Raw genomic sequence first — 19,939 nt, 5'->3', positions numbered from 1 at the left:
CCCCTTTTATGCAGGTTGGATATTTGGGGAGCGTTTGCATGATCAAGAAAGAGGCTGGTTCCCCAGCTCTATGGGCGAGGAAATCCTGAACCCCAAGATACGATCCCAGAATCTAAAGGAGTGCTTCCGTGTGCACAAGACGGATGACAGCCAGCGAAGAAAGATGGGCAGCAGAAACAAACAATGATTATTGGGCACAGGTTTCTGTTTTGTTTGGAAAGCAACTTATGGCAGAGGCTGAGGCAATAGGGATTAACTGGGAAAGCAGTATGGGATATTTGCTATATCTCCTTTCACCTCCAAGCCAGCAGGCTTTTTTGCACACTTGATAGCGTGTGGACGATGCCTCTGAAGAAGAGGTATGGCTATCCTGCACCTGTACAGATCTAGGAGCAGTCTTAAAACATATTTTCACATGTCCTGCCAGCTCCACACATTTCTTGACTCTGCATGGTGAGGAAACCTTGAACACTGAATTAATGGAAACATAACTAGGCCTAGGCCCAGGAGGCTGCCAGCTTGAATCTTCAGCAGTGGTACCACAAGGTACAGCATTTGCCTTTTTCTTTCAATTGTAAAGACAGGATTTGGGGAGCTTAGTATCTTTGAAAGTATGTAAATCGCCAGCATCTTAACTGAAATCTACATTCAGGAATCTCCTTCTAAGGAAATGAATTTGGACCACCTGCAAGGCACACTGGCAGACCTGTAATTGCATCAGTGGAAGACAGACTCCTCATGAATTCCCAATTTGGAGAAGGCAGGACAGAAACAGGGAAGTTATCTTGTTCCAAAGTCAGGCAACCAATTTCAGAAGCAAGACTGGAAGCTCAAGATGAAATCTGTAGGAGTTTTCACCTCTGTTGCTCACTGCTTGGGCCATGCTGGTTACGTCGCTATTCCATCTTGGCCTAGAAGGTTCTTTCTTGCAGGATTCATCCTTCTCTTCTGCATTTAATTACTAATTGTCTTTGAGTATCAAAATAAAATACACACATCTCTGTCCCCAGATAACAGTGTATGAGTGTACAAACGTATTAAAAGGAGAAAGTGCAGATACCACACATTTAGAATTTTCTTTGCCCTAAACAAACAACACTGAATGATATAGGGCAAGCAAGATCATTAAACGATGCCCCATAAACAGATTTTATTTCTAAGGTGATGCAAATGATTAGGCATTATCTTGGAAAACAGTGAAGATGCACATGATATTCTAACAGGTGTTACGTCTGGCAAGTCTTCTATCTCTTCTGTGGCCTGCCTAGTTCTGTGTAGCCTATTGACTTTCCTTCATGTACATATAGACTTTGAACACAGCATTTTAATGAATTTCTGACACAGTTCTGAACAAAATGCATCTGTCAAGAGAAGAGGAGATTACACTCAGATAACGAACCAATGCTTATGCAAAGAGGAACCGGGCTAGCCAAAAAGAGGCTTGAGGCAGAGGGTGACATGCTTCTTGTACCAAATGTCATCTGCAAATGATGTACTAAAGCAGTAGGAAGGTCTCCTGCTCATTAGCCATGCACTCTGAGCCAAATAGCTGTGTGCGTGAACTCTGTGTATAGCACTTTCAAGTTGGTGTATATAGGAAAGCCTCTGAAAGCCAAAGGAACAAAATAGCATTTCCTCCTTTTGTCCAATTAGGAGCTTCTGAAAGAACAGAACTTTACTAAAGACAAATGCAACAGTGAGATCAACAGAAGATTGTAAAGCACTTTGTGTATTAAAAAAGTGTTACATAAATGACAATAAGTAGTGATTATTTAACCGGTCCACTCCAATGAAATGTCATTGAAATGCCCTTCCACAATATACAGAAAAGGTAGCTAGGAGCTTGTGCACATTATAGTTCTAACATGACCCACTGGAATTGCCTAATGAAACAGCCATAGCAAGTCATCCCATTAATCCTGCTGTCTTACTGACAGCCACTCTCAGGTCTCATGCAGAAATCTTTCTTGACCTTTCTAGCAGATCTTTCCAGCTAGAGATAAAATCAAGATCTGCACACAAGGCCTTTGAATCTGAATTGAATTGGTAGACTGCCTTTGACACTTAAGGCAGCTTTTAGCAATATAAATCCAGAGTAATAAAAATGCCATAGCAAGTGGAAACAATTTATTGCCCATACATACTTCTGATCAAGAAGAAAGAAACCTATCCAACACGTGGTGAGTTGTATTTTCTACTACTAAAGGCATCTAGGGGAAAAAACGGGATGTAAAGAGCAGTGCATTTGGTTCACATAATGGAGCCAAATAAAAGTTCAGCTTGGATGTCCATCTTCAGCCGTCTTTGTGCCTTGTTAAATTTTATTGGTAACGCTGGTCTATTCCAGAGGGGCATTGCTAGGAATATCCAATTTCTGATGTGGGCATTAGTGGGAGTGCTGTGGCTTAACTCAGGCCCCAGACCTGCTTTCAGCAACTGCTTACAACTCCATTTAAAACCAACATCAGAAAGCTTTAACAACAGAAGGCAACTTGATTTTATTGCAGCTCAGCTAAGCTGGGTACAGTTATTTCAAATCATGATTAACTATGGCAGTAACACTATCTTACAATCTGGAAAGCAATTTTTTTAAACAGATGATACTGTTTAATTTAATTTTCCTCCTGAATAGTAGCTGATTAAATTGTTCAGGGCTCAGGTAATGTAGTGGCTGAATTATGGAACAGGGAGGAGCTGTAGTCATACCTGCTACTATACAACAAAAGCTCTCAGAACAAGCTTCACAGGCATCACACGACAGGCCTGAAAGATACAGGGAGGAGTCAGACCCATTAGAAAACCACCACTGACCTGATTTATCCAGAAGGTAGCCCCCACCCACTCACCAGACATTTTGCATAATAGAAGAGTTGGTTCTTATATGCCACTTTTCTCTACTTGAAGGAGTCTCAAAGTGGCTTACGTTCACCTTCTCTTTCCTCTCCCCACAACAGATACCCTGTGAGGTAGGTGAGGGCTGAGAGCCCTGATATTAGTGCTCAGTCAGAACAGCTTTATCAGTGCTGTGGTGAGCCCAAGATCACCCAGCTGGCTGCATGTGGGGGAGTACAGAATCAAACCCGGCTCACCAGTTTAGAAATCCGCACTCCTAACCACTACATCAAGCTGGCTCTAATAGATGATAGATTTAGTTCTGCCATGTGGGAGTGGTTCTATTTGGACTCAATGTACTTCTCATATTCAGACCTAAGTATTTGCATCTTTGTATCCAGCTGCTGCCCTGTCAGAGGCCGAGAACTTTGAACCACTCCGACCACACCCTGGACTGAATTTGAACACTTCAGAAACCCAAGCCAACAGAAACTCCAGTCAAACAATAATAAGACCAATGCAGATGGCTTTTAAAACTCAGCATCATGGCATTACATAGTAACAAAACTAACTCAACAGCTATGTAGTAACAAAGCTCACTCAACAGCTTCTTGAATAAGCCACGGCAAATGTGTGAGTTTAGACTAAAAGGATTATTTTTAATTAAAACAGAAAATTGGGCATTCCAAAAATAATTACATGGTATCATGTTCCCTACCACAATGATAAATACTGCAGAAGCAGTGAGCAGCATTTTAGAGCTAAAGTCCAGCTAAAAGCAGTCCATTTTCTCATGCTGAACTGGGCCTTATATGTTTCAGAACATGGCTTGTTCATGTACTTAACACTAGAACAGTGGTGCAAATGCCTGTTTTTTGTATACGTACCAGGAAGCTGCCACATACAATGACTTCCCATTCTCTGTACACACAGCTTAAAAACTCCCACTTCATGCAATCGTTAAACTTTCAAAGCATCCATAACAGAAATAGTTATATGCAAAGCACCCTTGCTCTCAGGTGGTTGAAGAGAAAAGCTATCTTACTGGACGTATGCAAAGTATATTGTTTGTTTCTCTTCACACAGAAAACACACATGGGAAGGAGAGAGCTCAGATAAGCATGTACTAGGAAAAAAAACACCTTTTATTGGTTTTAAGAAGCAGAGAACTTTCGCAGGGTGATGACAATCAAGGCCACAATCACAGATGTGCCCAGCAGAGCAGCAATCACAATGGCACCAATAGCTCCTGGACCAAGAGACCCTGCAAAGAATAAGGGGAGAAAAAGCTGTAAGAGAGCACTTGAATGTTATGCTCCAGCATATTCTTTTGTTAACAACTACAGTGCTTGGATAACACTGAATCAGCCTGAGGATGGTGTTCTAAAGCCCATCAACTCTACTCTCTAGAACCAGTAGATGCACATTAAATTTAGCTGGTAAGTCAGCCTAGGGCTTTAGAAAATAGGGTTAAGAAAAAATACAGGAAAGGAACAGAATGGCTACACTTACAGGCTAAAAAATGGTTCTAACTAGGAATAAATAAATTGCTTCTAATCTATGCTACATATTTAAGCATTTTTAGGTAGGTGTATATTTGAGATGATATCTTGTTCTTTCTACATCTTGGAAGACCTCAAACAATTTCTTAAGGAAAATCTGTCCTCCTGTGTCAAATTAGGGCAGTATTAGTGCTACAGGTTTGAACCCCACTGTGAAGCAAAGCACCCTGTTTCCTCCTAAAGGTGGAGGTGAGTATTAGTGAACCAATTCCAGGTTTGCAGATATCTATAATTAATCTATCTTGTTGACAGGCTCTTTGAAAGCAGAGCCAAGAATGTGGCAATCAGGTCTTTCTGAAGATCTGCCATCTGCAGGAGTGATGGTGCAGTCTTCTAGAAAGTTCCTGTGAATGGGTGCCCTGATTGGATTTGGAGCATCATTTGATACTATTTATTTATTTATTAGATTTATTACCCACCGCTCTCATGAAATGTCTCATGGCAGGTTGAGCTAGAGCTCAATTATTCTTTGGCCCTCAGCTTGTTTTTTGTAACCTGCCACAAGACGTTTCATGAGAGCAGCAGGTAATAAATCTAATAAAAGAAAGGGGTTGCTGACAGTGATTTTTATGGAACAGAGGTGTGGACTATGCTGTATCATAGAAGAATGCTTAAGCCTCTGGTTTTGGGCTCTGTGATTGTGCCAGGTGTCAATGTCTTAGAAAAGTCAATTTTTATTGGTTTTGTGCTATTTAATCCAGCAGACTATGTTGCTTAGTGGTATTCCTTTTTCTTTTACTAACTAATAAATCTTTTCCTACCTTTTTTAAAGAAAAGGTTTGGTTTCTTGTGTCCACAAAGAACCCCATAAGTCTGAACACTGATGACCTGTCAGAGGGGCAGTGTCTCAGAGGGTCTAGGTCTTCACACCCCCACTACTATGAAAGCTTGCTCAATAACCCTATTTTATAATCTGGAAATTGAACAAAATGAGGACTGAGAAAAATTGTATGGTGAGAAAGCCCAGATAATTCATTCATAGCTGTATTCCCAGTTTAACTGGGGACTTGTTTGTCCATTTAACAGAAGGATTTATGAGGCCCAGTAAATGCTTTCCAGAATGTTCTTTATCAACCTAAGAAATTCTGACAGAATTTAATTTGGTTACCCATTTTGTGGGATATGTTGCTTCACGGTTACTGACAGATATATGGGCACAGCTATACAACTCATGCATTATTTGCAGTGTTGGAGCATGGGGGGAATGTAAACTCAGATTTACAGTTTCAAGATCAGGCAACATACACATAAAGAAAATACAGAATAACAACTCCTGTAAGAAGGCTAAATAAATAAATAAACAAACAAACAAACAAACAGGAAATCCTCTATAGGATATTGTCTATATTATTTATACTGTTCCATTGTTATACAGTTACAACCATTAGTTATTATTATAAAGTTATTCACATATTTATAGACTGTTTTATGTATTGTTGTTTGTTCTTATGTAAACCGCCCTGAGCCTCCGGGGAGGGCGGTATATAAATATAATAAAATAAATAAATAAATAGTTAAGAAAATGATCTCCAGAATGAGCATAATAAGATTCAGGATGTAGTTTATAAGAAACAATATTATCCTCAGCACACACTGCCAGTCATCCACACCAAGAAAACCAGTTTATGTTCTTCGGAACAAAGTGAGTTAGTGAAATGCCAAGGGGAGCCAGCCATGTGGCTAAATGTATGATGATAAGATCTGTACTGCTGGCAATTATGGTTTACATAGTAATGAAAAAAGAAGAAATAAATAAAAAGAAGGAATATACCATTCCCGTCATCCAGTTGGTGGAGGTGGGTAGTGTCTTCCGGTTCATAATCAGAAGTATAAGGTGGAAATCCCGGAGAGTCTGAGAAACGAGCAGTGGTGGTGGTTTCTAAGGGCCCCCCTCCGGAGGGCAGTTCTGGTGGATCATTCCACAGTGTAGGGAGGGGTCCCTGGGGGTATTCTGCTGGAACAAACACAAGTCCAGTTAGTCTCTTGACACGCCAAACCTACCCCTGCAGCACTGTTGTGCTGATAGATGCTCAAAGGCTTCCTGCCTTGTTCAGCAATGTTCCAGATTCACCTTTCTGTACAACTGCATAGAATGCATTACTCCATCCTGGATAAAGTATCAAGAACTGTCCAGTTGTCCTCCAACATCTAGCCTGTAATGTCCAGCAGAGATTTGCCTTATTTTTGCCCTTCTCTTTACATTTTTTCTATCAATAGTTTGTGCCAAAAATGAATCTATGTTCATGTTACTTTATATTCTCAACTTTTTTGCTGTTGAGAAACCCCAGAAACACTCTTCAGGCTTCGAGAAACCCCAGAAGTGGCACAATCATGCAGAATATGGTTGGGAAGCATAGCTGAGTACACTCTCACCTGGGACCCCTCCCCTTCCCACCCCCCTCCAGGCCCATCATTGACCATTTTGGGAGGGGTGGGTGGGTTAACATGACCATATATGATCATATCACACAATAAATGTTTTAACAAATTTGAAACAAAATATAGAAAACTAATTAACTCCTATCCATTCAGGAAACTGTTCCAGAGCCATCAAAAAACCCCAGGGTTTCACAAAACCTTGGTTGAGAAAGTGTGTTCCACAATGACAACATGCACATTGTAAAATATCTAGGTCCCTCCTGGCAACTGGCAGGGAATAAGGGGAGGGGATTTACCAGGAGGAAGAGAAAGGCCCATGCAACATTACTAGTATCACACAGGATGTGATGATATCACACTGCAGTGCTCTGGTATCTGGGCGGATGCTCTGTGGTAAAAAAAAAAAGCTCTACCATAGGCTTATTTGCCAAAATACCACAGCATCACCTAGACATCTCCGGCTTGATGACATCACTTCCTGGACAATGTGGCCAACATAGCCAGGCACTTCCTCTTTCTCCTTTGATGTTTCCCACCAGCCCACTGATTGACAGTGGGCTGGTGGGCTTGACATCACAGCAGGGGACCCCACATCCAACCAGTGGGGACAACAACTCAATTTACAAATGATATCCAGAGATCAGTTTCCCTGGAGAAAAGTGCTGCCATGAAGGTGGGCTTTATGGTATTATACCTCACTGAGGCTCTCCTCCTCCTCAAACTCTGCCCCTCCTCAGACTACCCCCAAATCTCCAGGAAATTTCCCAACATAAAATTGGAAAGCCTATATCTGGGTGTTCTGGTGGGCAAATATACTCTGGGTTTTCTCTAATGGCTAATGTACTCATTAGAGGTTTATGGCTAATGTACTCAGAGGTTTTCTCTAATGGTCATCTTCCCAGGTATATGGTTGGGGAGTGGAGGAGGGTGAGCTGAGGACTGGTGTGAGGTGGGGGTTAAGGGGGGTGGGATGGGTTTTGGTTTTATATGAATTGTGATTCAACATGAGCCAGCTGTGCCAGAAACAGAATAGAATAGAAATGTAATAAATAAATAAATGGGGGATGTTGCTTTAGAGGGGCAAACAAAAACTGACAAAACAGATAAATATGGCTGCCCTACTGGAATTCTTTTTTAACACCACTGTTCCATTTCATCTCTTTCTCTCTCTATTTATATATATAAATATGCACCTGATGACATGGACTATGGTTCTCAAAAGCATATAGTAAAAACAGATCAGGCAAAATACCAACATTTATTTCAGTGCAAACGTTCATATATTACAAACCACTCTTCCAGATGCATAAAGAAATGTCCATGAAAGTTTGTTAGAATAAGAAATTGGTAGGGCTGAATCCTATCAGTTGTTCTGCTAGAAGGCAGAAAGCATGATCTTACTCCCTTCTCGTCATTTTTTAACTGTGGTTATGCTACATATCCTATACAAAGTCTTATATAAGGGTAAAAAGGCACCCCATGATTCTGCTTGAGCTAGTAATAAAACAGATGGGTGCAAAACTTTAAGTTGCCACAAGTATCCTGCCTAGCTGCAAAAAAAGATTCATGGTTATTAGTCTGAAATTGAATATATCGGATAATCTTTTAAGTGATAACTTGACTATTTATTTATTTGTTTTTCAGATTTCATTGTTAGCTGCAAGTCACAGCTAAACTCTACACAGCTTAAGTAGAATTAATTTTGTTCTGCAAGGCCATGATAACAAACCCCCTGACTGCTAGGTAAACCCATTAAGGTAAAATGGGATCATTTTCTACCCAACCCGTTTCCCCACATAGCTTCTGCTAAAAGCAATTTTGTTCTAGCTTCTTTGTTCTCTGAAGCTCAAATAGAAGTAGAGGAGAATTTTTGAATTTTGGTAACTCTACTCTGCATGTTGCAAATTTTTCATTTATTCCATTTTCTCTCTGGATGATTTGAGAAACTTTATCCCATTTCTCTATGCAAGACCTATTTGAACTTCACAAAATATATATTTATATATGATTTGCTCTGCCCACTGAAGTATGTTCAGCTTGAAAAAGCTTGCAATGTTTCAAATCGTTGGCCCATTAGCAGGACAGTATCATATACAGATGGACCTTTGCACCACCAATCTCTCTCGTCTCCACTATTAGCTTCTCCCTCCTGCAGCAGAAGTTTGTCTGCCAGGACAGTACAAACAGAACACACAGCTTTGAAACTCAGGTAGACTCTCCCCTAACTGTGCCCCTATGATGCTTTCTCAGGTGAGAGTCCGTGAAAACTACATTTCCTTTGATGTTGAGATTCATGTCCTGTTTCCAACCTCTCCCCCCCCCCCCCAGCGAGCTCTGGAGAGACTAAAAAAGCCTTTTCTGTTTATATGTGGCTGGGTGCAGAAAGCAATATCAATGCTCATTTTGTTCAGGCAGGATGAAGCTGAGGCCCTCACAAGGCCTGGAGACATTCAGCAGGGCCCTGTTGAAACCACTGGAAATGTCACACCATGCTGCAAATTTGAACAGAGCACTCAATTGGAGAAGGCCCATCGGATCACTGTAAGATGATCAACCAGCCTCCGAGAAAATGAAGTTAAGGACCCAAGTTAACAAGTAGCTTGCCAAAACAAGAGCACATACAAGGGATTTTATACAAATGCACGACATTAGAAAAATGCAGACTTCAGACCAAAGAGGGATTCTCTCCCCCACAAAGCCACAAATGAAAGTAGTGCTAGAGCTTTTGTTCTTCATTTATGTGCCTAGCTTCAATGCATCATTGCCAGCAAGAGAAATCAAAGCAGCTGGGCTGCCTCTGCAAAAAGACAAGTAGAACCCAGCAATCCAGAGTAATTTAGACCAGTGGTCTCCAACCCCCGGTCTGGGGACCGGGACCGGTCTGTGGATCAGTCGGTACCGGGCTGTGGCTCCTCCTTGTCCTCCTCCCTGGCTGCTGCCTTGGGGGCTGCTCTTCCACTCTGCCACTGGCTCACCTTTGGTGATCTCCAGCGGTCGCCATGGCTGGGGTTTCCCCTCAGCCTAGCACTGCACAGCTGCTGCTGGCAGCACCCCCCAGTGGGCGGCGGGAAGTCAGGGGCCCGGCAGGAAAGCAAGTGGAGCAGGGGCTCAGGAGGCGATGTCCCTCAGCAAAAGACTACCCCCCCCCCGGGCCTCAGTAAAATTGTCAAGCGTTGACCGGTCCCCGGTGATAAAAAGGATGGGGACCACTGATTTAGACCTCTGAGACTTAAAGATTTTGAAATATGCCAATGGCATCTCTATCCTTCCAAAATTCATTTCCAGTCTTGTTATGGGGGGAATGAGAAATTCAGTACCACTGAATATGAATACAAGCAAAGAATTCCACTGGAAGCAACTGCCAGCTGCACTACAAATTCATCCTGCAACGAGACAGATCCATCATCTTGATCACACGATGCTGCACTTGTCACACATGAAACAGTCCCATCTACTTTAAAAAACACCTCACGGGCAAGCCTTTCATGTGTGTCCTCCACATTTCGTCCCACATCAGTATTCGGAAAATGATAGCTATGGGGAAAGTTGTTGTCACACCTGGTCAAACACCATTCGGGCAAAAAAAAATCACAACTTTTTAATCTACAGCAATGGATAACTTTGCTCTCTTGCTTAGTTAAATGCTCACATTTGGAAAGCAGACTTTACCCTTGGGTAGCTTTTGAAGTTTGTCAGAAATATTGCCATAGAAAGCACTTAGAAAAAAGCTATCAGGTCTTCAGCATCTTTCTCTATAGTAGTGAAACATGGACATTTATTAGATATCAAGGTAAGGAATCTAGTTTTTATTTTTGTTGTTCATATCCATTCATGGCATTTGTTGGCCAGGGAAATATCACTGGTGCATAAAATGCTTGGTGAGGCTGGCCTTGCTCTTCTGAGAAACATTTGTACAAATTCTAAGGGCCCCAGAGGTCACCAACTATCAATACAAGGATATTTGAAAATATGACTTAAATACATAATGTTCTCTTAAACATTATCAGACCATTTGTCCATCAAGTTCAGTATTGTCTAACTAGGAATAGCTCTCTAGGGTTTGAGGGGGAGATTTTTGATATCAACTGTCATCTGATATTTTTAACTGGAGATGTCACAAATTGAACCTGGGACCCTTCTGCATGCCAAGTAACAGCCCCACCCTGGGTTTTAGAAAGTTAATATCAGAAAGTGAGACATTCTGGTTTGTACCAGGAATAAGCAGCCAACACAGATGCTGGGCAGGCACACAAAATTACACGAGTCAGTGGTGGATGGCACTCCAGAACAAGTAGAGGAAGCTAAATAAGTGCTTCCCAATAAAGAGTCCAGATGTTACATACCCATGGCAAATCCTACCAATCCAGGATCAGCCTCTTTAATTCCCATCAGGCAAATGTAATCCCATTTAGTTGCTATGAATTCATTCTCTTACACAGCCAGATTACTGTCATGTCTTTCAGTTGACAGGTAAGGTATATATATTTTAATAATAAACAGAATATAATGGCTTGAATCCAGAATCCTGAGAACAGATATTGTGTGTGTGTGAGGGGGAGTTGGGCTTCTTCCAAAGTGGGAAGGCATGAAACTCACACTGTATGGGTGGAAATTGTTACACTCATGAAAATAGTTTTTGGGATCCGAGCCAACTATTTGCATAAATTCTCTTTAGCAGATAATTTCAGCCCAAATTTAAGCCTCTGCTTAAGCAGCAAGCAGAGTTTAAAACATCTCTTGACATGGCTTCTGCATGCTGTATAAAACTATTGCTTTCATTTTAAGAATCCTTAAATGTATTATACTACTATAATACTAGTTACAAGAAAAGTTATACATACTCTTACCTTGGACTGTTTTACAGGGTTTTTATAATATGTATCTGGAATGCCTTACTCTTGTCTAGTGCCTTGTATCACTTATTGGTATACATTTTTGTAGTGCTGCAGGGTTTGGATACTTTTAATGCACAATGCTACCAGTCTCTTTAAGCACCTAATAATTGCTTTTCAAGTTAGTGCTGATAATGGGAGAGTGCAAAGGAAAAGAGTACAAGCAATCACAATTTTGCATTTCTTACCAATAAGATTTATTTGTATTTTAAACTTAAACCACTTTTCTTCCAGAAGCTCTGCAAAACAAATTAGAGTAAATAAATCCAATTTAAAACATTTAATGGAGAATAGCCTCAACAAATGCAAAGTACAACTGGCAACACCAGTCCCTTGGCCATCTACCTCTTGCCAAATAAAACCAGTGCAAGTGAAGCTGAGGTATTCAGCCATTTCAAGTCTGTCTCTTGCTTCTGTATAAACTTTGTACACACAACACAAAGTTAGTATCTACAATGGAACTGTACTCGTTTAGAACACACGCCCTGAATCACAAATCACAACTAAATGAGTCTCTGTAAATTTTTCAAGAGCAACTTCTTATGGCTGGAGTTAACCCCCAAAGTGGCCTGGCAAGTGACTATTGGCCAGTCACTCATGTTAAAGAACTTGCTGGACCAGTTTGCCATAAAGATTGTGATGCATGTTGTTGTTGTTAGGTGCGAAGTTGTGTCTGACCCATTGCGACCCCATGGACAATGTTCCTCCAGGCCTTCCTGTCCTCTACCATTTCTCAAAGTCCAGTTAAGTTTGCACCGACTGTTTCAGTGACTCCATCCAGCCACCTCATTCTCTGTCATCCCCTTCTTCTTTTGCCCTCAATTGCTCCCAGCATTAGGCTCTTCTCCAGGGAGTCTGAGGTGGGTAAAAATGGTTGGTCTGGGGGAAAATGTTGTAAACGTTTTGAAAGACCTACTCATCCTGAAATCCCTTTTACTTGTCCTCCCCAGTTCTCTAGAAGGTGTCCAGAATAAATTCCTCATCAAATGTTAACATCTGTCTTTTGAGAATAAACTGAACCACAGTCATTGGAGGACACAGAGGAAATATTTAAAGTTTCTATCCCACCTTTTGAATAGCCCAGGGTGACTTCCAAGAAAATTATTAACATTCACATAAATAAGATCTTCCAAAGGAACTCAGTGCCCCAGGGGGATCAAAATAAACTTCAGATAGGAACCTGATACTTCAAAACTGCATCAACCACACTACTCTAAACCAAATGCTCTCTCAAAGACTACGTTCCCGTTCTTCTAGCAGGCCCATAGAGCTTCTTCTCATGGTCTTTTAGGGAATCAGTTCCGCAGTGAGGGGGCAGCAAGCAAACATGACTTGCCGACTCTTTCAAACAAGTCAATGGGTCCTTTTCTAAGTTTTTGGTGAGCAGCAATCTGGCTCCCGCCTCGCTGTGTTCTAGCCAATGAATGCTAAAGCATCAGTAAGATAAGGGAAGTAAAAAGTGCCCTCCTTCACCCTCTCCTTTGCATTCAAAATGACTTACCAAAGGGGAATGTGCCTGCCATTTTGTTCTTCCCTCTCGTCTCAGTGTAGGTGAAGATTGACAATCAATGCACTGATCTTCCACCAAATTGCTGACCATCTATTAACATTTAATTTAATATTCATCCAATTTAAACATATTTAAACTTATATTTATTTATTGCTAATAGTCAATCACTTAGAACAGGGCATGGCTGCTGAGAAGCCAGGGGCAGGATTAGGTTTCATTTTAACTAACATTCTCGCACAAAACGGCTTGCACAATGGCCAGGAGGTTAGGAAGTGTTGAAAGGTCTGTAAGATGGCAGCAAGCATTGCTGCTGCAAGTGCAGACTGACTGGCATGCAAAGGGGGCTAGAAGAGATTGCCCGCACTCTGATGACACAAATAGGAGCAATCAGCCTTCAGTAGCAACATGATTAGTAAAGGTAGTAATGCTTCTCTCCAGGGCTCGAAAAACCTCACCTGCAATTCCCTCATGGTGATTCAGGTTGAGAACAGGCCCATTTCCCCCTCCTCACTGCTTGATAACAGTTTTTTAGTTGGAATTCTTGTTATGTACTTTTCCTCCCATAGAAGAGTTGCCAGCAGGAGAGACACTACAGCAAGGGAAGGTTTACTTACAGCAATCCGCCACCCTCTCTCCAATCGTAAACAGGAGACCTTTTCTTCCTGCCATCTCCTCTCCAACGTCTAAAGAATTATATAACTGGTTTTCTAAGTACTGAAAGCCTGAAGTTGTACCTAAAACCTGAGAGGTGAAGCACATGCTTGTGGCTGAGTCCACCAAAATACAGCATTTCTATCACAAATTTCTCACACAGGATTTACTTTCAGGGTAATTTATGGGTGGATTAGTACTATGAGGGAACACTTATATTTTTGAAGAGATGTCATGGACACTGGATTCTTTGTAATGATCTACAAGAATGAGCAACAGGACCTTAAACTGTGATGTGTTTTGACTAGTATAGACTGAGCTCATGCTTATAATGGGGTGACAGATATATAATGATGGAACTTAGGGGAAAAAACACTTTGGAGTATGAATTTCAAACAACTACGGTCTAAAACCAGATCACAACTCTAATAGAATTAGCGTTTTCTGCCTCTTTCTCCTACATCTGGCATAAAAAAAAACCTTTTTGAGTCTGTGGACACCTTTGGGATTCTGACATAGCACAGTGGGTGCTGTCACAAAATAGCTGCAGCAGCAGCAGCAGCTTTCTTTCAGTGACACTGAAGATAGGGAAATGGCAACTGTTTATTTTATGCTGAATAAATGACAATAAAGTATCTGAGAACAAGCACAGTCGGAGGTGGGTAGATGTTAATTTTTGTTTTTGTTTATCTTCTCTCGGCACCCACAAGGATTATGCAGGTACTATTAATCTTGTCCATTAAACTGTCCATTTTAAACTTTATTAAAATTTAAATAAAGGAAGCCATGTGCACAGTGGGTGATATTAGGAAATCTGATACCTTCCCAGAATGGATCCAAGTCTATCACTCTTCAGTAAGGTGACCAGATATTCCCACTTTTGGAGAGACATCTGGGGGTACCTGGTAAATGGTACTTAAGTTGAAATTAATATATATATATATATCACAATACTATTTTTGCGTTCTATGCGTTCTATGAAACTTTTTGTTGCTCCATATAGACAAAATTTTTAATCAAGAACCCCCCCCCCCCCGGTCAATGGTGCCCCGCTTTACCAATGTTGAAATCTGGTCACCTTACTGTTCAGTCACTTTGGTCCATTACACTCTTGCCCTACAGAATGGTACAAAAGAAGGGCCAGGAAGGATTACTATATTGCTATATGGTGATTGGTGTAGTTAATGAGTAATCTGGATAACAACTTCATATATTGGATTAAGTGGGTTTAAGCCATAAACAACAACAAAAAAGAGCTTCTCCGTTAGTCCGTTAGTATTACAAAACACTTTAGTGAGGGCATACACTCTGTACATGTTCAAAGAAACTTAAGTTTGTTGCAGAGCTGAGCACCAGCATTTCAAACTACCAATAGGATTAAAACAGCCTTGGCTCAGATAAGCCCCAGAAGAAGGCTTAGCTTTCGTCTGTAATAGAAAGTAGTATATTCAAATACTGATTTATTCTTTGATGATGATCAGAATAGACTCTGGATTCAGTTACTTTGATTTCTGTTTGCAATACGGTGGAAGATTTCAGGTACTCAACTGGTTTTCATACTAGCACTGTGACATAAAGTGGTAAGGGCCAGTCCCTTGGGTTTTTAACGGCTAAAATTTAAAACATGAGTAGTGCCTTTGGGATTAGATCAAGTCCTCCCTGCCCACTTTGGAGGACTCTACTGTGGAAAACCAGGAGACGTTGACACAGAAAAACCTGGGACCAAGTGCATTTGGAGACTAAGAGTGGGCAGTACGGATTCAGGTAGCCACAATGGCACATGGCCAGTGGGTGGATGAAAAGAGCCCTTCTTCAGAAGCACAAAGGGAAGTCTGTGATGGTGCAAACTGAAGCCTTGGTCCACACAGAGCACCGTAGTTGTGCTGAATGTTAAATAAACTTGTTTACAAAAAGGCTGGGACTATGTATAAATCTGGGCATATTAGGGGACTGCCTGTACCCCTTTCATCGCTTTGTTGGGACTAAGCAAGAAATTTTCCCCACAATTATGCAAACAAACCAAAAATGCAAAGGCAAAAAAGAATAACCCTTTGCAGGACCTTTCAACAATGACATACCTTTTCCACTCAGTAGCACCAAAGAGGCAGCCACATCTATTTCGTCTGGTGCGTAGAATGTTATTTGAAGGACAGTCTCCTTCCCTATGTTCCTGTGCACTAACTATGGTAATCAGGCAGCTATCTGGTGGCCTGTCTAGCATCAGCTTTTTCATCATGGATCCTGTTCCATGAAATGGGCTTCCTAAAGAGAGGAGGGAGCCCCCTCCTTAGAGACCTTCAGGAGGTACTGCAAGTCAGGGTTTTTGAGGGGATTTGAATGGCAGGCATCTTTTAAAGAAGTGGGGAGACATTTAGTGCTTTGTATTTCATTTCTGATTTTAAACTGAAAATGTTTTTAACTACCGTATTTGCCGGCATATAAGACGACACCCCAACATTTCCACTCAAAATACAGTACTATGGGCCACTATGGGCAGATTTGTCAGATATGTCTATCCCAACTGAAGTGTACCCAGCATATAGGACGACCCCACCACTTGGAGGAAAAGTAGTCTTATACGCCAGCAAATACTGTAGTATTGTAAGCCACCTTGAATTACAAGGAAATACGAGATATACGCATCAAGTAACAAACGAACAAACAAATGTTAGACCAAGGATGAACTCATAAGGTGATCTTTGCATATTTCAGCCCAGAAAGCAAGGGAAAACTCTCACACGCAACTCCATCACATGATAACTGCACTATCAAGTAACAGGAGAATAAGCCACACCAGGGCAAATGTCACAGAAGTAAATGAAATCAAACTATTTCAGTGGAAAAACCACACATACATCTGTAAATTGAGTGCTGAATAAATGAGAAACAAAATGAATGTCAGTCAACACACAAATAATTATTGGGCTGCTACACAGGGAACCAGCATAAGGAAATGCTATGTAGATCACCTGCCTTGAGAGTTTCATGGATAAGAGATTACTGCTGTTTTTAACAAATAAGAATGCAACAGAACAAACAGGAAATGTGTTCATTCAATACAGATAAACATATTGGCTACAGTGGTTCTAGAGATGGAAAACACAAATGATTTTCAAGTTAGCATTTCAACAACAGCTTCAACAACACTTCAAATGTGCAACCAATGTGGCCTTAACATTCTGTGCCCTATAATGCAGATTTAAAAATCCATCAAATTACAGGATTCATCAGACTGGCTAACAGCTTCTCTCACTTTCTAACTTCATACTTTAAAATTATATACTCTTATTTTCTTCAAAGCTAGATAAATTTGAATGTAAGACATTATACACAAAAGGGTCTTTATTATTATTATGGTATGTGAATTTAAGACAGACTCTTCTTTTTTTGATGACACACCTGGAAAGGAAACTAGTCTTTGTGACAGGAAAAAGAAGTATTTGCCGGCGTATAAGACGACCCCCCAACATTCCCACTCAAAATACAGTACTATGGGCCACTATGGGCAGCTATGTCTATCCCAACTGAAGTGCACCCGGCATATAAGACGACCCCCCCCCCCACTTGGAAGCATGTTTTTCAGGGGGGAAAAGTAGTCTTATACGCCAGCAAATACTGTATTTTGTTGAACGATCTTTTACTTGGCCAATGGAAATGAAGCACTGAGAAACTTTAATGCTCTGGTACTATCCTTGTACATTAAGTAGAAGAAGAGTTGGTTTTTATATCCCGCTTTTCACTGCCTGAAGAAAGGCTTACCATTACCTTACCTTCCTCTCCCCACAACAGACACCCTGTGAGGTAGGTGGGGCTGAGAGAGCTCTGACAGGACTGCTTGGTCAGAACAGCTCTATTAAGGCCGTGAAGAGCCCAAGGTCACCCAGCTGGCTGCATGTGGTGAAGTGAGGAATCAAACCCAGTTCACCAGTTTAGAGGCTGCTGCTCTTAAGCACTACACCATCCTGGCTCTCTATGTGCAGTGCATAGTTTTGTAGCCCATTTTGTTATAAGAAGGCTTCAGATGTAATTTCAGATTCTGCACAGGTATCATTTTCTTGTGTAAAAGGATTTCATCTTGTCCCACCTGACTGGCCGTTTGTCAATGTATTTTACACAACATTTGAACCAGCGCAAAGTTACAAATTTAACAAAGGCCAGGTACCCATACAACTTCTTACTATGATTATGAATCTCTTCAGCCAGTTATTCCCATTTATATGTGTAAATCAAAGAACAGGAATTTCACTTTGGCACACTCTGGGTACATACGTCTTGCATATTTTACCTCTGTTTAAAATGTTATGCAAAGATCAAGAAGGCTTCTAGCCTTCAGTCAAGTAAAAAAACTCTTTAAAAGCTTGAATGAAGCAGAACAGGAGCCCACGAGTTTTGTTAATGATACTAATATTAACATCATTCCAAATACACAGAAGAAAAAGTGAAACAAAAATTTTGCTAATTCCTTTCCCAAATGGGCCCCATCCATTAATTCTGTTACGTCATACAAGGAGATGGCCCAGCACAAGAGCAAATTATGTGCATTCTGGAATTGCCAATTGTTTTAAAAGGAGCATTTGCCGTCTTAAATTAACTTACATTACATTTTTTTCCTATAGATTGGACCTATCAACTTTTATGCTCAAGACACAGGACCCAGAAAGGGTACTCTGGGGAAGCATTGGACCGCCATAGACAAATGGGAGCTGCAACCAGGAGGAGAAATCAGGCAGTATTAAGTGAGAAAGATGGTAGGAGCCAACCATGTGTTTTCCTAACATTGAATTCTGCTGCTATTTGCAATGTACAAACCAGAACAATGAAGAAATGGGCCTGAACTGGACGGTAACCTAGACAGTCCAGAGAGGTAAGTAATTACGATTGAATGTTAAGAGAATTCAGCACCAAGAAAAACATACAGCCTATATCATGTGTATCTAAATTCAGCACTCTGGAATACATTGGCTAATTTTTATATGAGAGGCAAAACAGACACCAAAACCCTGCTTCTTGACCACTATATGGTTTATTCAGTCACCTAGTATACCCACGCATTTATCATAGGGGTTGAATTAACACTTAGCATGAAGCACTGTTTGTACATTATCCCTACTGAAGCACAACTTACACAGGCCGGAGTGACATGATCAGCTAACTCCCTCTGAGCATCTGGCACAATTGTGCATCCTAGTGATGTAGTTTCAACTAGCTCAGCAGTTCTAAAAGGCCTCTTTTCACTCTCCCTTCCAAATGTGGGTGAGGTTTAGGGCCTTCTCTTGCTGATCAGTAGTTACCAGTACACTAATAGGGGAAGGAATGTAGAATGTCATGAGAAAAAGCAAAGGAGAACAAGGTGAGGAGATAAAACAGCCTGGAAACTTAGGGTATAATGGTGCCAGAGAGAAGAAATCAAACTTACCTGCTTTCACAAAAGACAGCAGGATTCCAGAGAGTGTCAACAGGATGAGACGAAGGACCGTGGTGTGGGGCATTGCCTCCTTCAGGAATCAGGATGCCTTTGGGAATGTTCAAACTCTTTGAAGCCTTAACGAGGAATTAGGTTTTGGAGGCTAAATGAAACCCGTGTCTCATAAGCTCTCAGATCTCTTCACATGTGTACCCACAAGAGTTGCAAACCCTCTGTAGTGTCTCATCCACACACAGCTACTGACTCTGACAGATCAATCTCCTCAAGGCAGAAGGCAGCTCCACCCTCTTACAGTTAGCCCCACTCCCCCCCTCCAGTCCCAACCCTTCCCACCAGAGCAATGTATACACCCTCTGGCAGTTAGCTGCAAAACCCCAAAGGCGCCAAGGACTGCACCGAGTGTCTAACAACCAGAGTACACATCTAACATCACCCTACGTTAAGGACAGTGGTGAATAACAGCATTCATTAAAAATGCTAAGCCAAAGGGAGGCATATATTTGGATAGGCTAAACCATACATCCTGTAGGAATTCAGCGCCAGCTTATAACAAAAATTAATGACCACAGCAATTTTAGGGTTATAGGTGTCAGAAGTGTCTGCTTGATCATGACATTATCAAGACCAAATGAGGAAAAACAACAAGATATTCACTATATTTCACCAAACTGATACTAAAAAGTATGAA

At 41.1% G+C, this 19,939-nt stretch overlaps 2 protein-coding genes across 6 annotated transcripts in view; one reads left to right on the top strand and one right to left on the bottom strand.

The window, feature by feature from the left end:
- Positions 1 to 1,761, top strand: part of NGEF (neuronal guanine nucleotide exchange factor) — a 67,165-nt gene extending 65,404 nt beyond the window's left edge. For all 4 annotated transcript variants that reach the window (XM_077349294.1, XM_077349295.1, XM_077349296.1 and 1 more), the window contains one exon: positions 15 to 1,761. In XM_077349294.1, the coding sequence (XP_077205409.1) occupies positions 15 to 187 (173 nt within the window). In that variant the 3' untranslated portion in view covers positions 188 to 1,761. The remainder of the gene's footprint in view (positions 1 to 14) is intronic.
- A 2,198-nt stretch (positions 1,762 to 3,959) lies between these two features.
- SNORC (secondary ossification center associated regulator of chondrocyte maturation) lies at positions 3,960 to 19,549 on the bottom strand. 2 transcript variants are annotated; one of them, XM_077349304.1, is made up of 3 exons: positions 19,243 to 19,549; positions 6,166 to 6,348; positions 3,960 to 4,096 (listed from the first exon to the last, which is right to left on the bottom strand). In XM_077349304.1, the coding sequence occupies exons 1-3, from the start codon at positions 19,313 to 19,315 to the stop codon at positions 3,987 to 3,989; spliced, it is 366 nt and encodes a 121-aa protein (XP_077205419.1). In that variant the 5' UTR covers positions 19,316 to 19,549; the 3' UTR covers positions 3,960 to 3,986. The 2 variants fall into 2 exon arrangements, with proteins under 2 accessions (XP_077205419.1, XP_077205420.1); XM_077349305.1 differs by having other exon boundaries at positions 6,166 to 6,345; positions 19,243 to 19,544.
- Between the last annotated feature and the right edge of the window lie 390 nt (positions 19,550 to 19,939).

This window comes from Paroedura picta, chromosome 8 (assembly GCF_049243985.1).
Source record: "Paroedura picta isolate Pp20150507F chromosome 8, Ppicta_v3.0, whole genome shotgun sequence".
Taxonomy (NCBI): Eukaryota; Metazoa; Chordata; class Lepidosauria; order Squamata; family Gekkonidae; genus Paroedura; species Paroedura picta.
This window is presented reverse-complemented; position numbering and strand designations above follow the sequence as displayed.

Bases quoted from the DNA above. Each gene is read 5' to 3' on its own strand.
- SNORC (XM_077349304.1), bottom strand. From the start codon at position 19,315: ATGCCCCACACCACGGTCCTTCGTCTCATCCTGTTGACACTCTCTGGA. The intron at 6,349-19,242 runs GTAAGTTTGATT...TGTTTGTTCCAG, and splicing joins GCTGTCTTTTGTGAAAGCAG to CAGAATACCCCCAGGGACCC. The intron at 4,097-6,165 runs GTATATTCCTTC...TATTCTTTGCAG, and splicing joins CCAACTGGATGACGGGAATG to GGTCTCTTGGTCCAGGAGCT.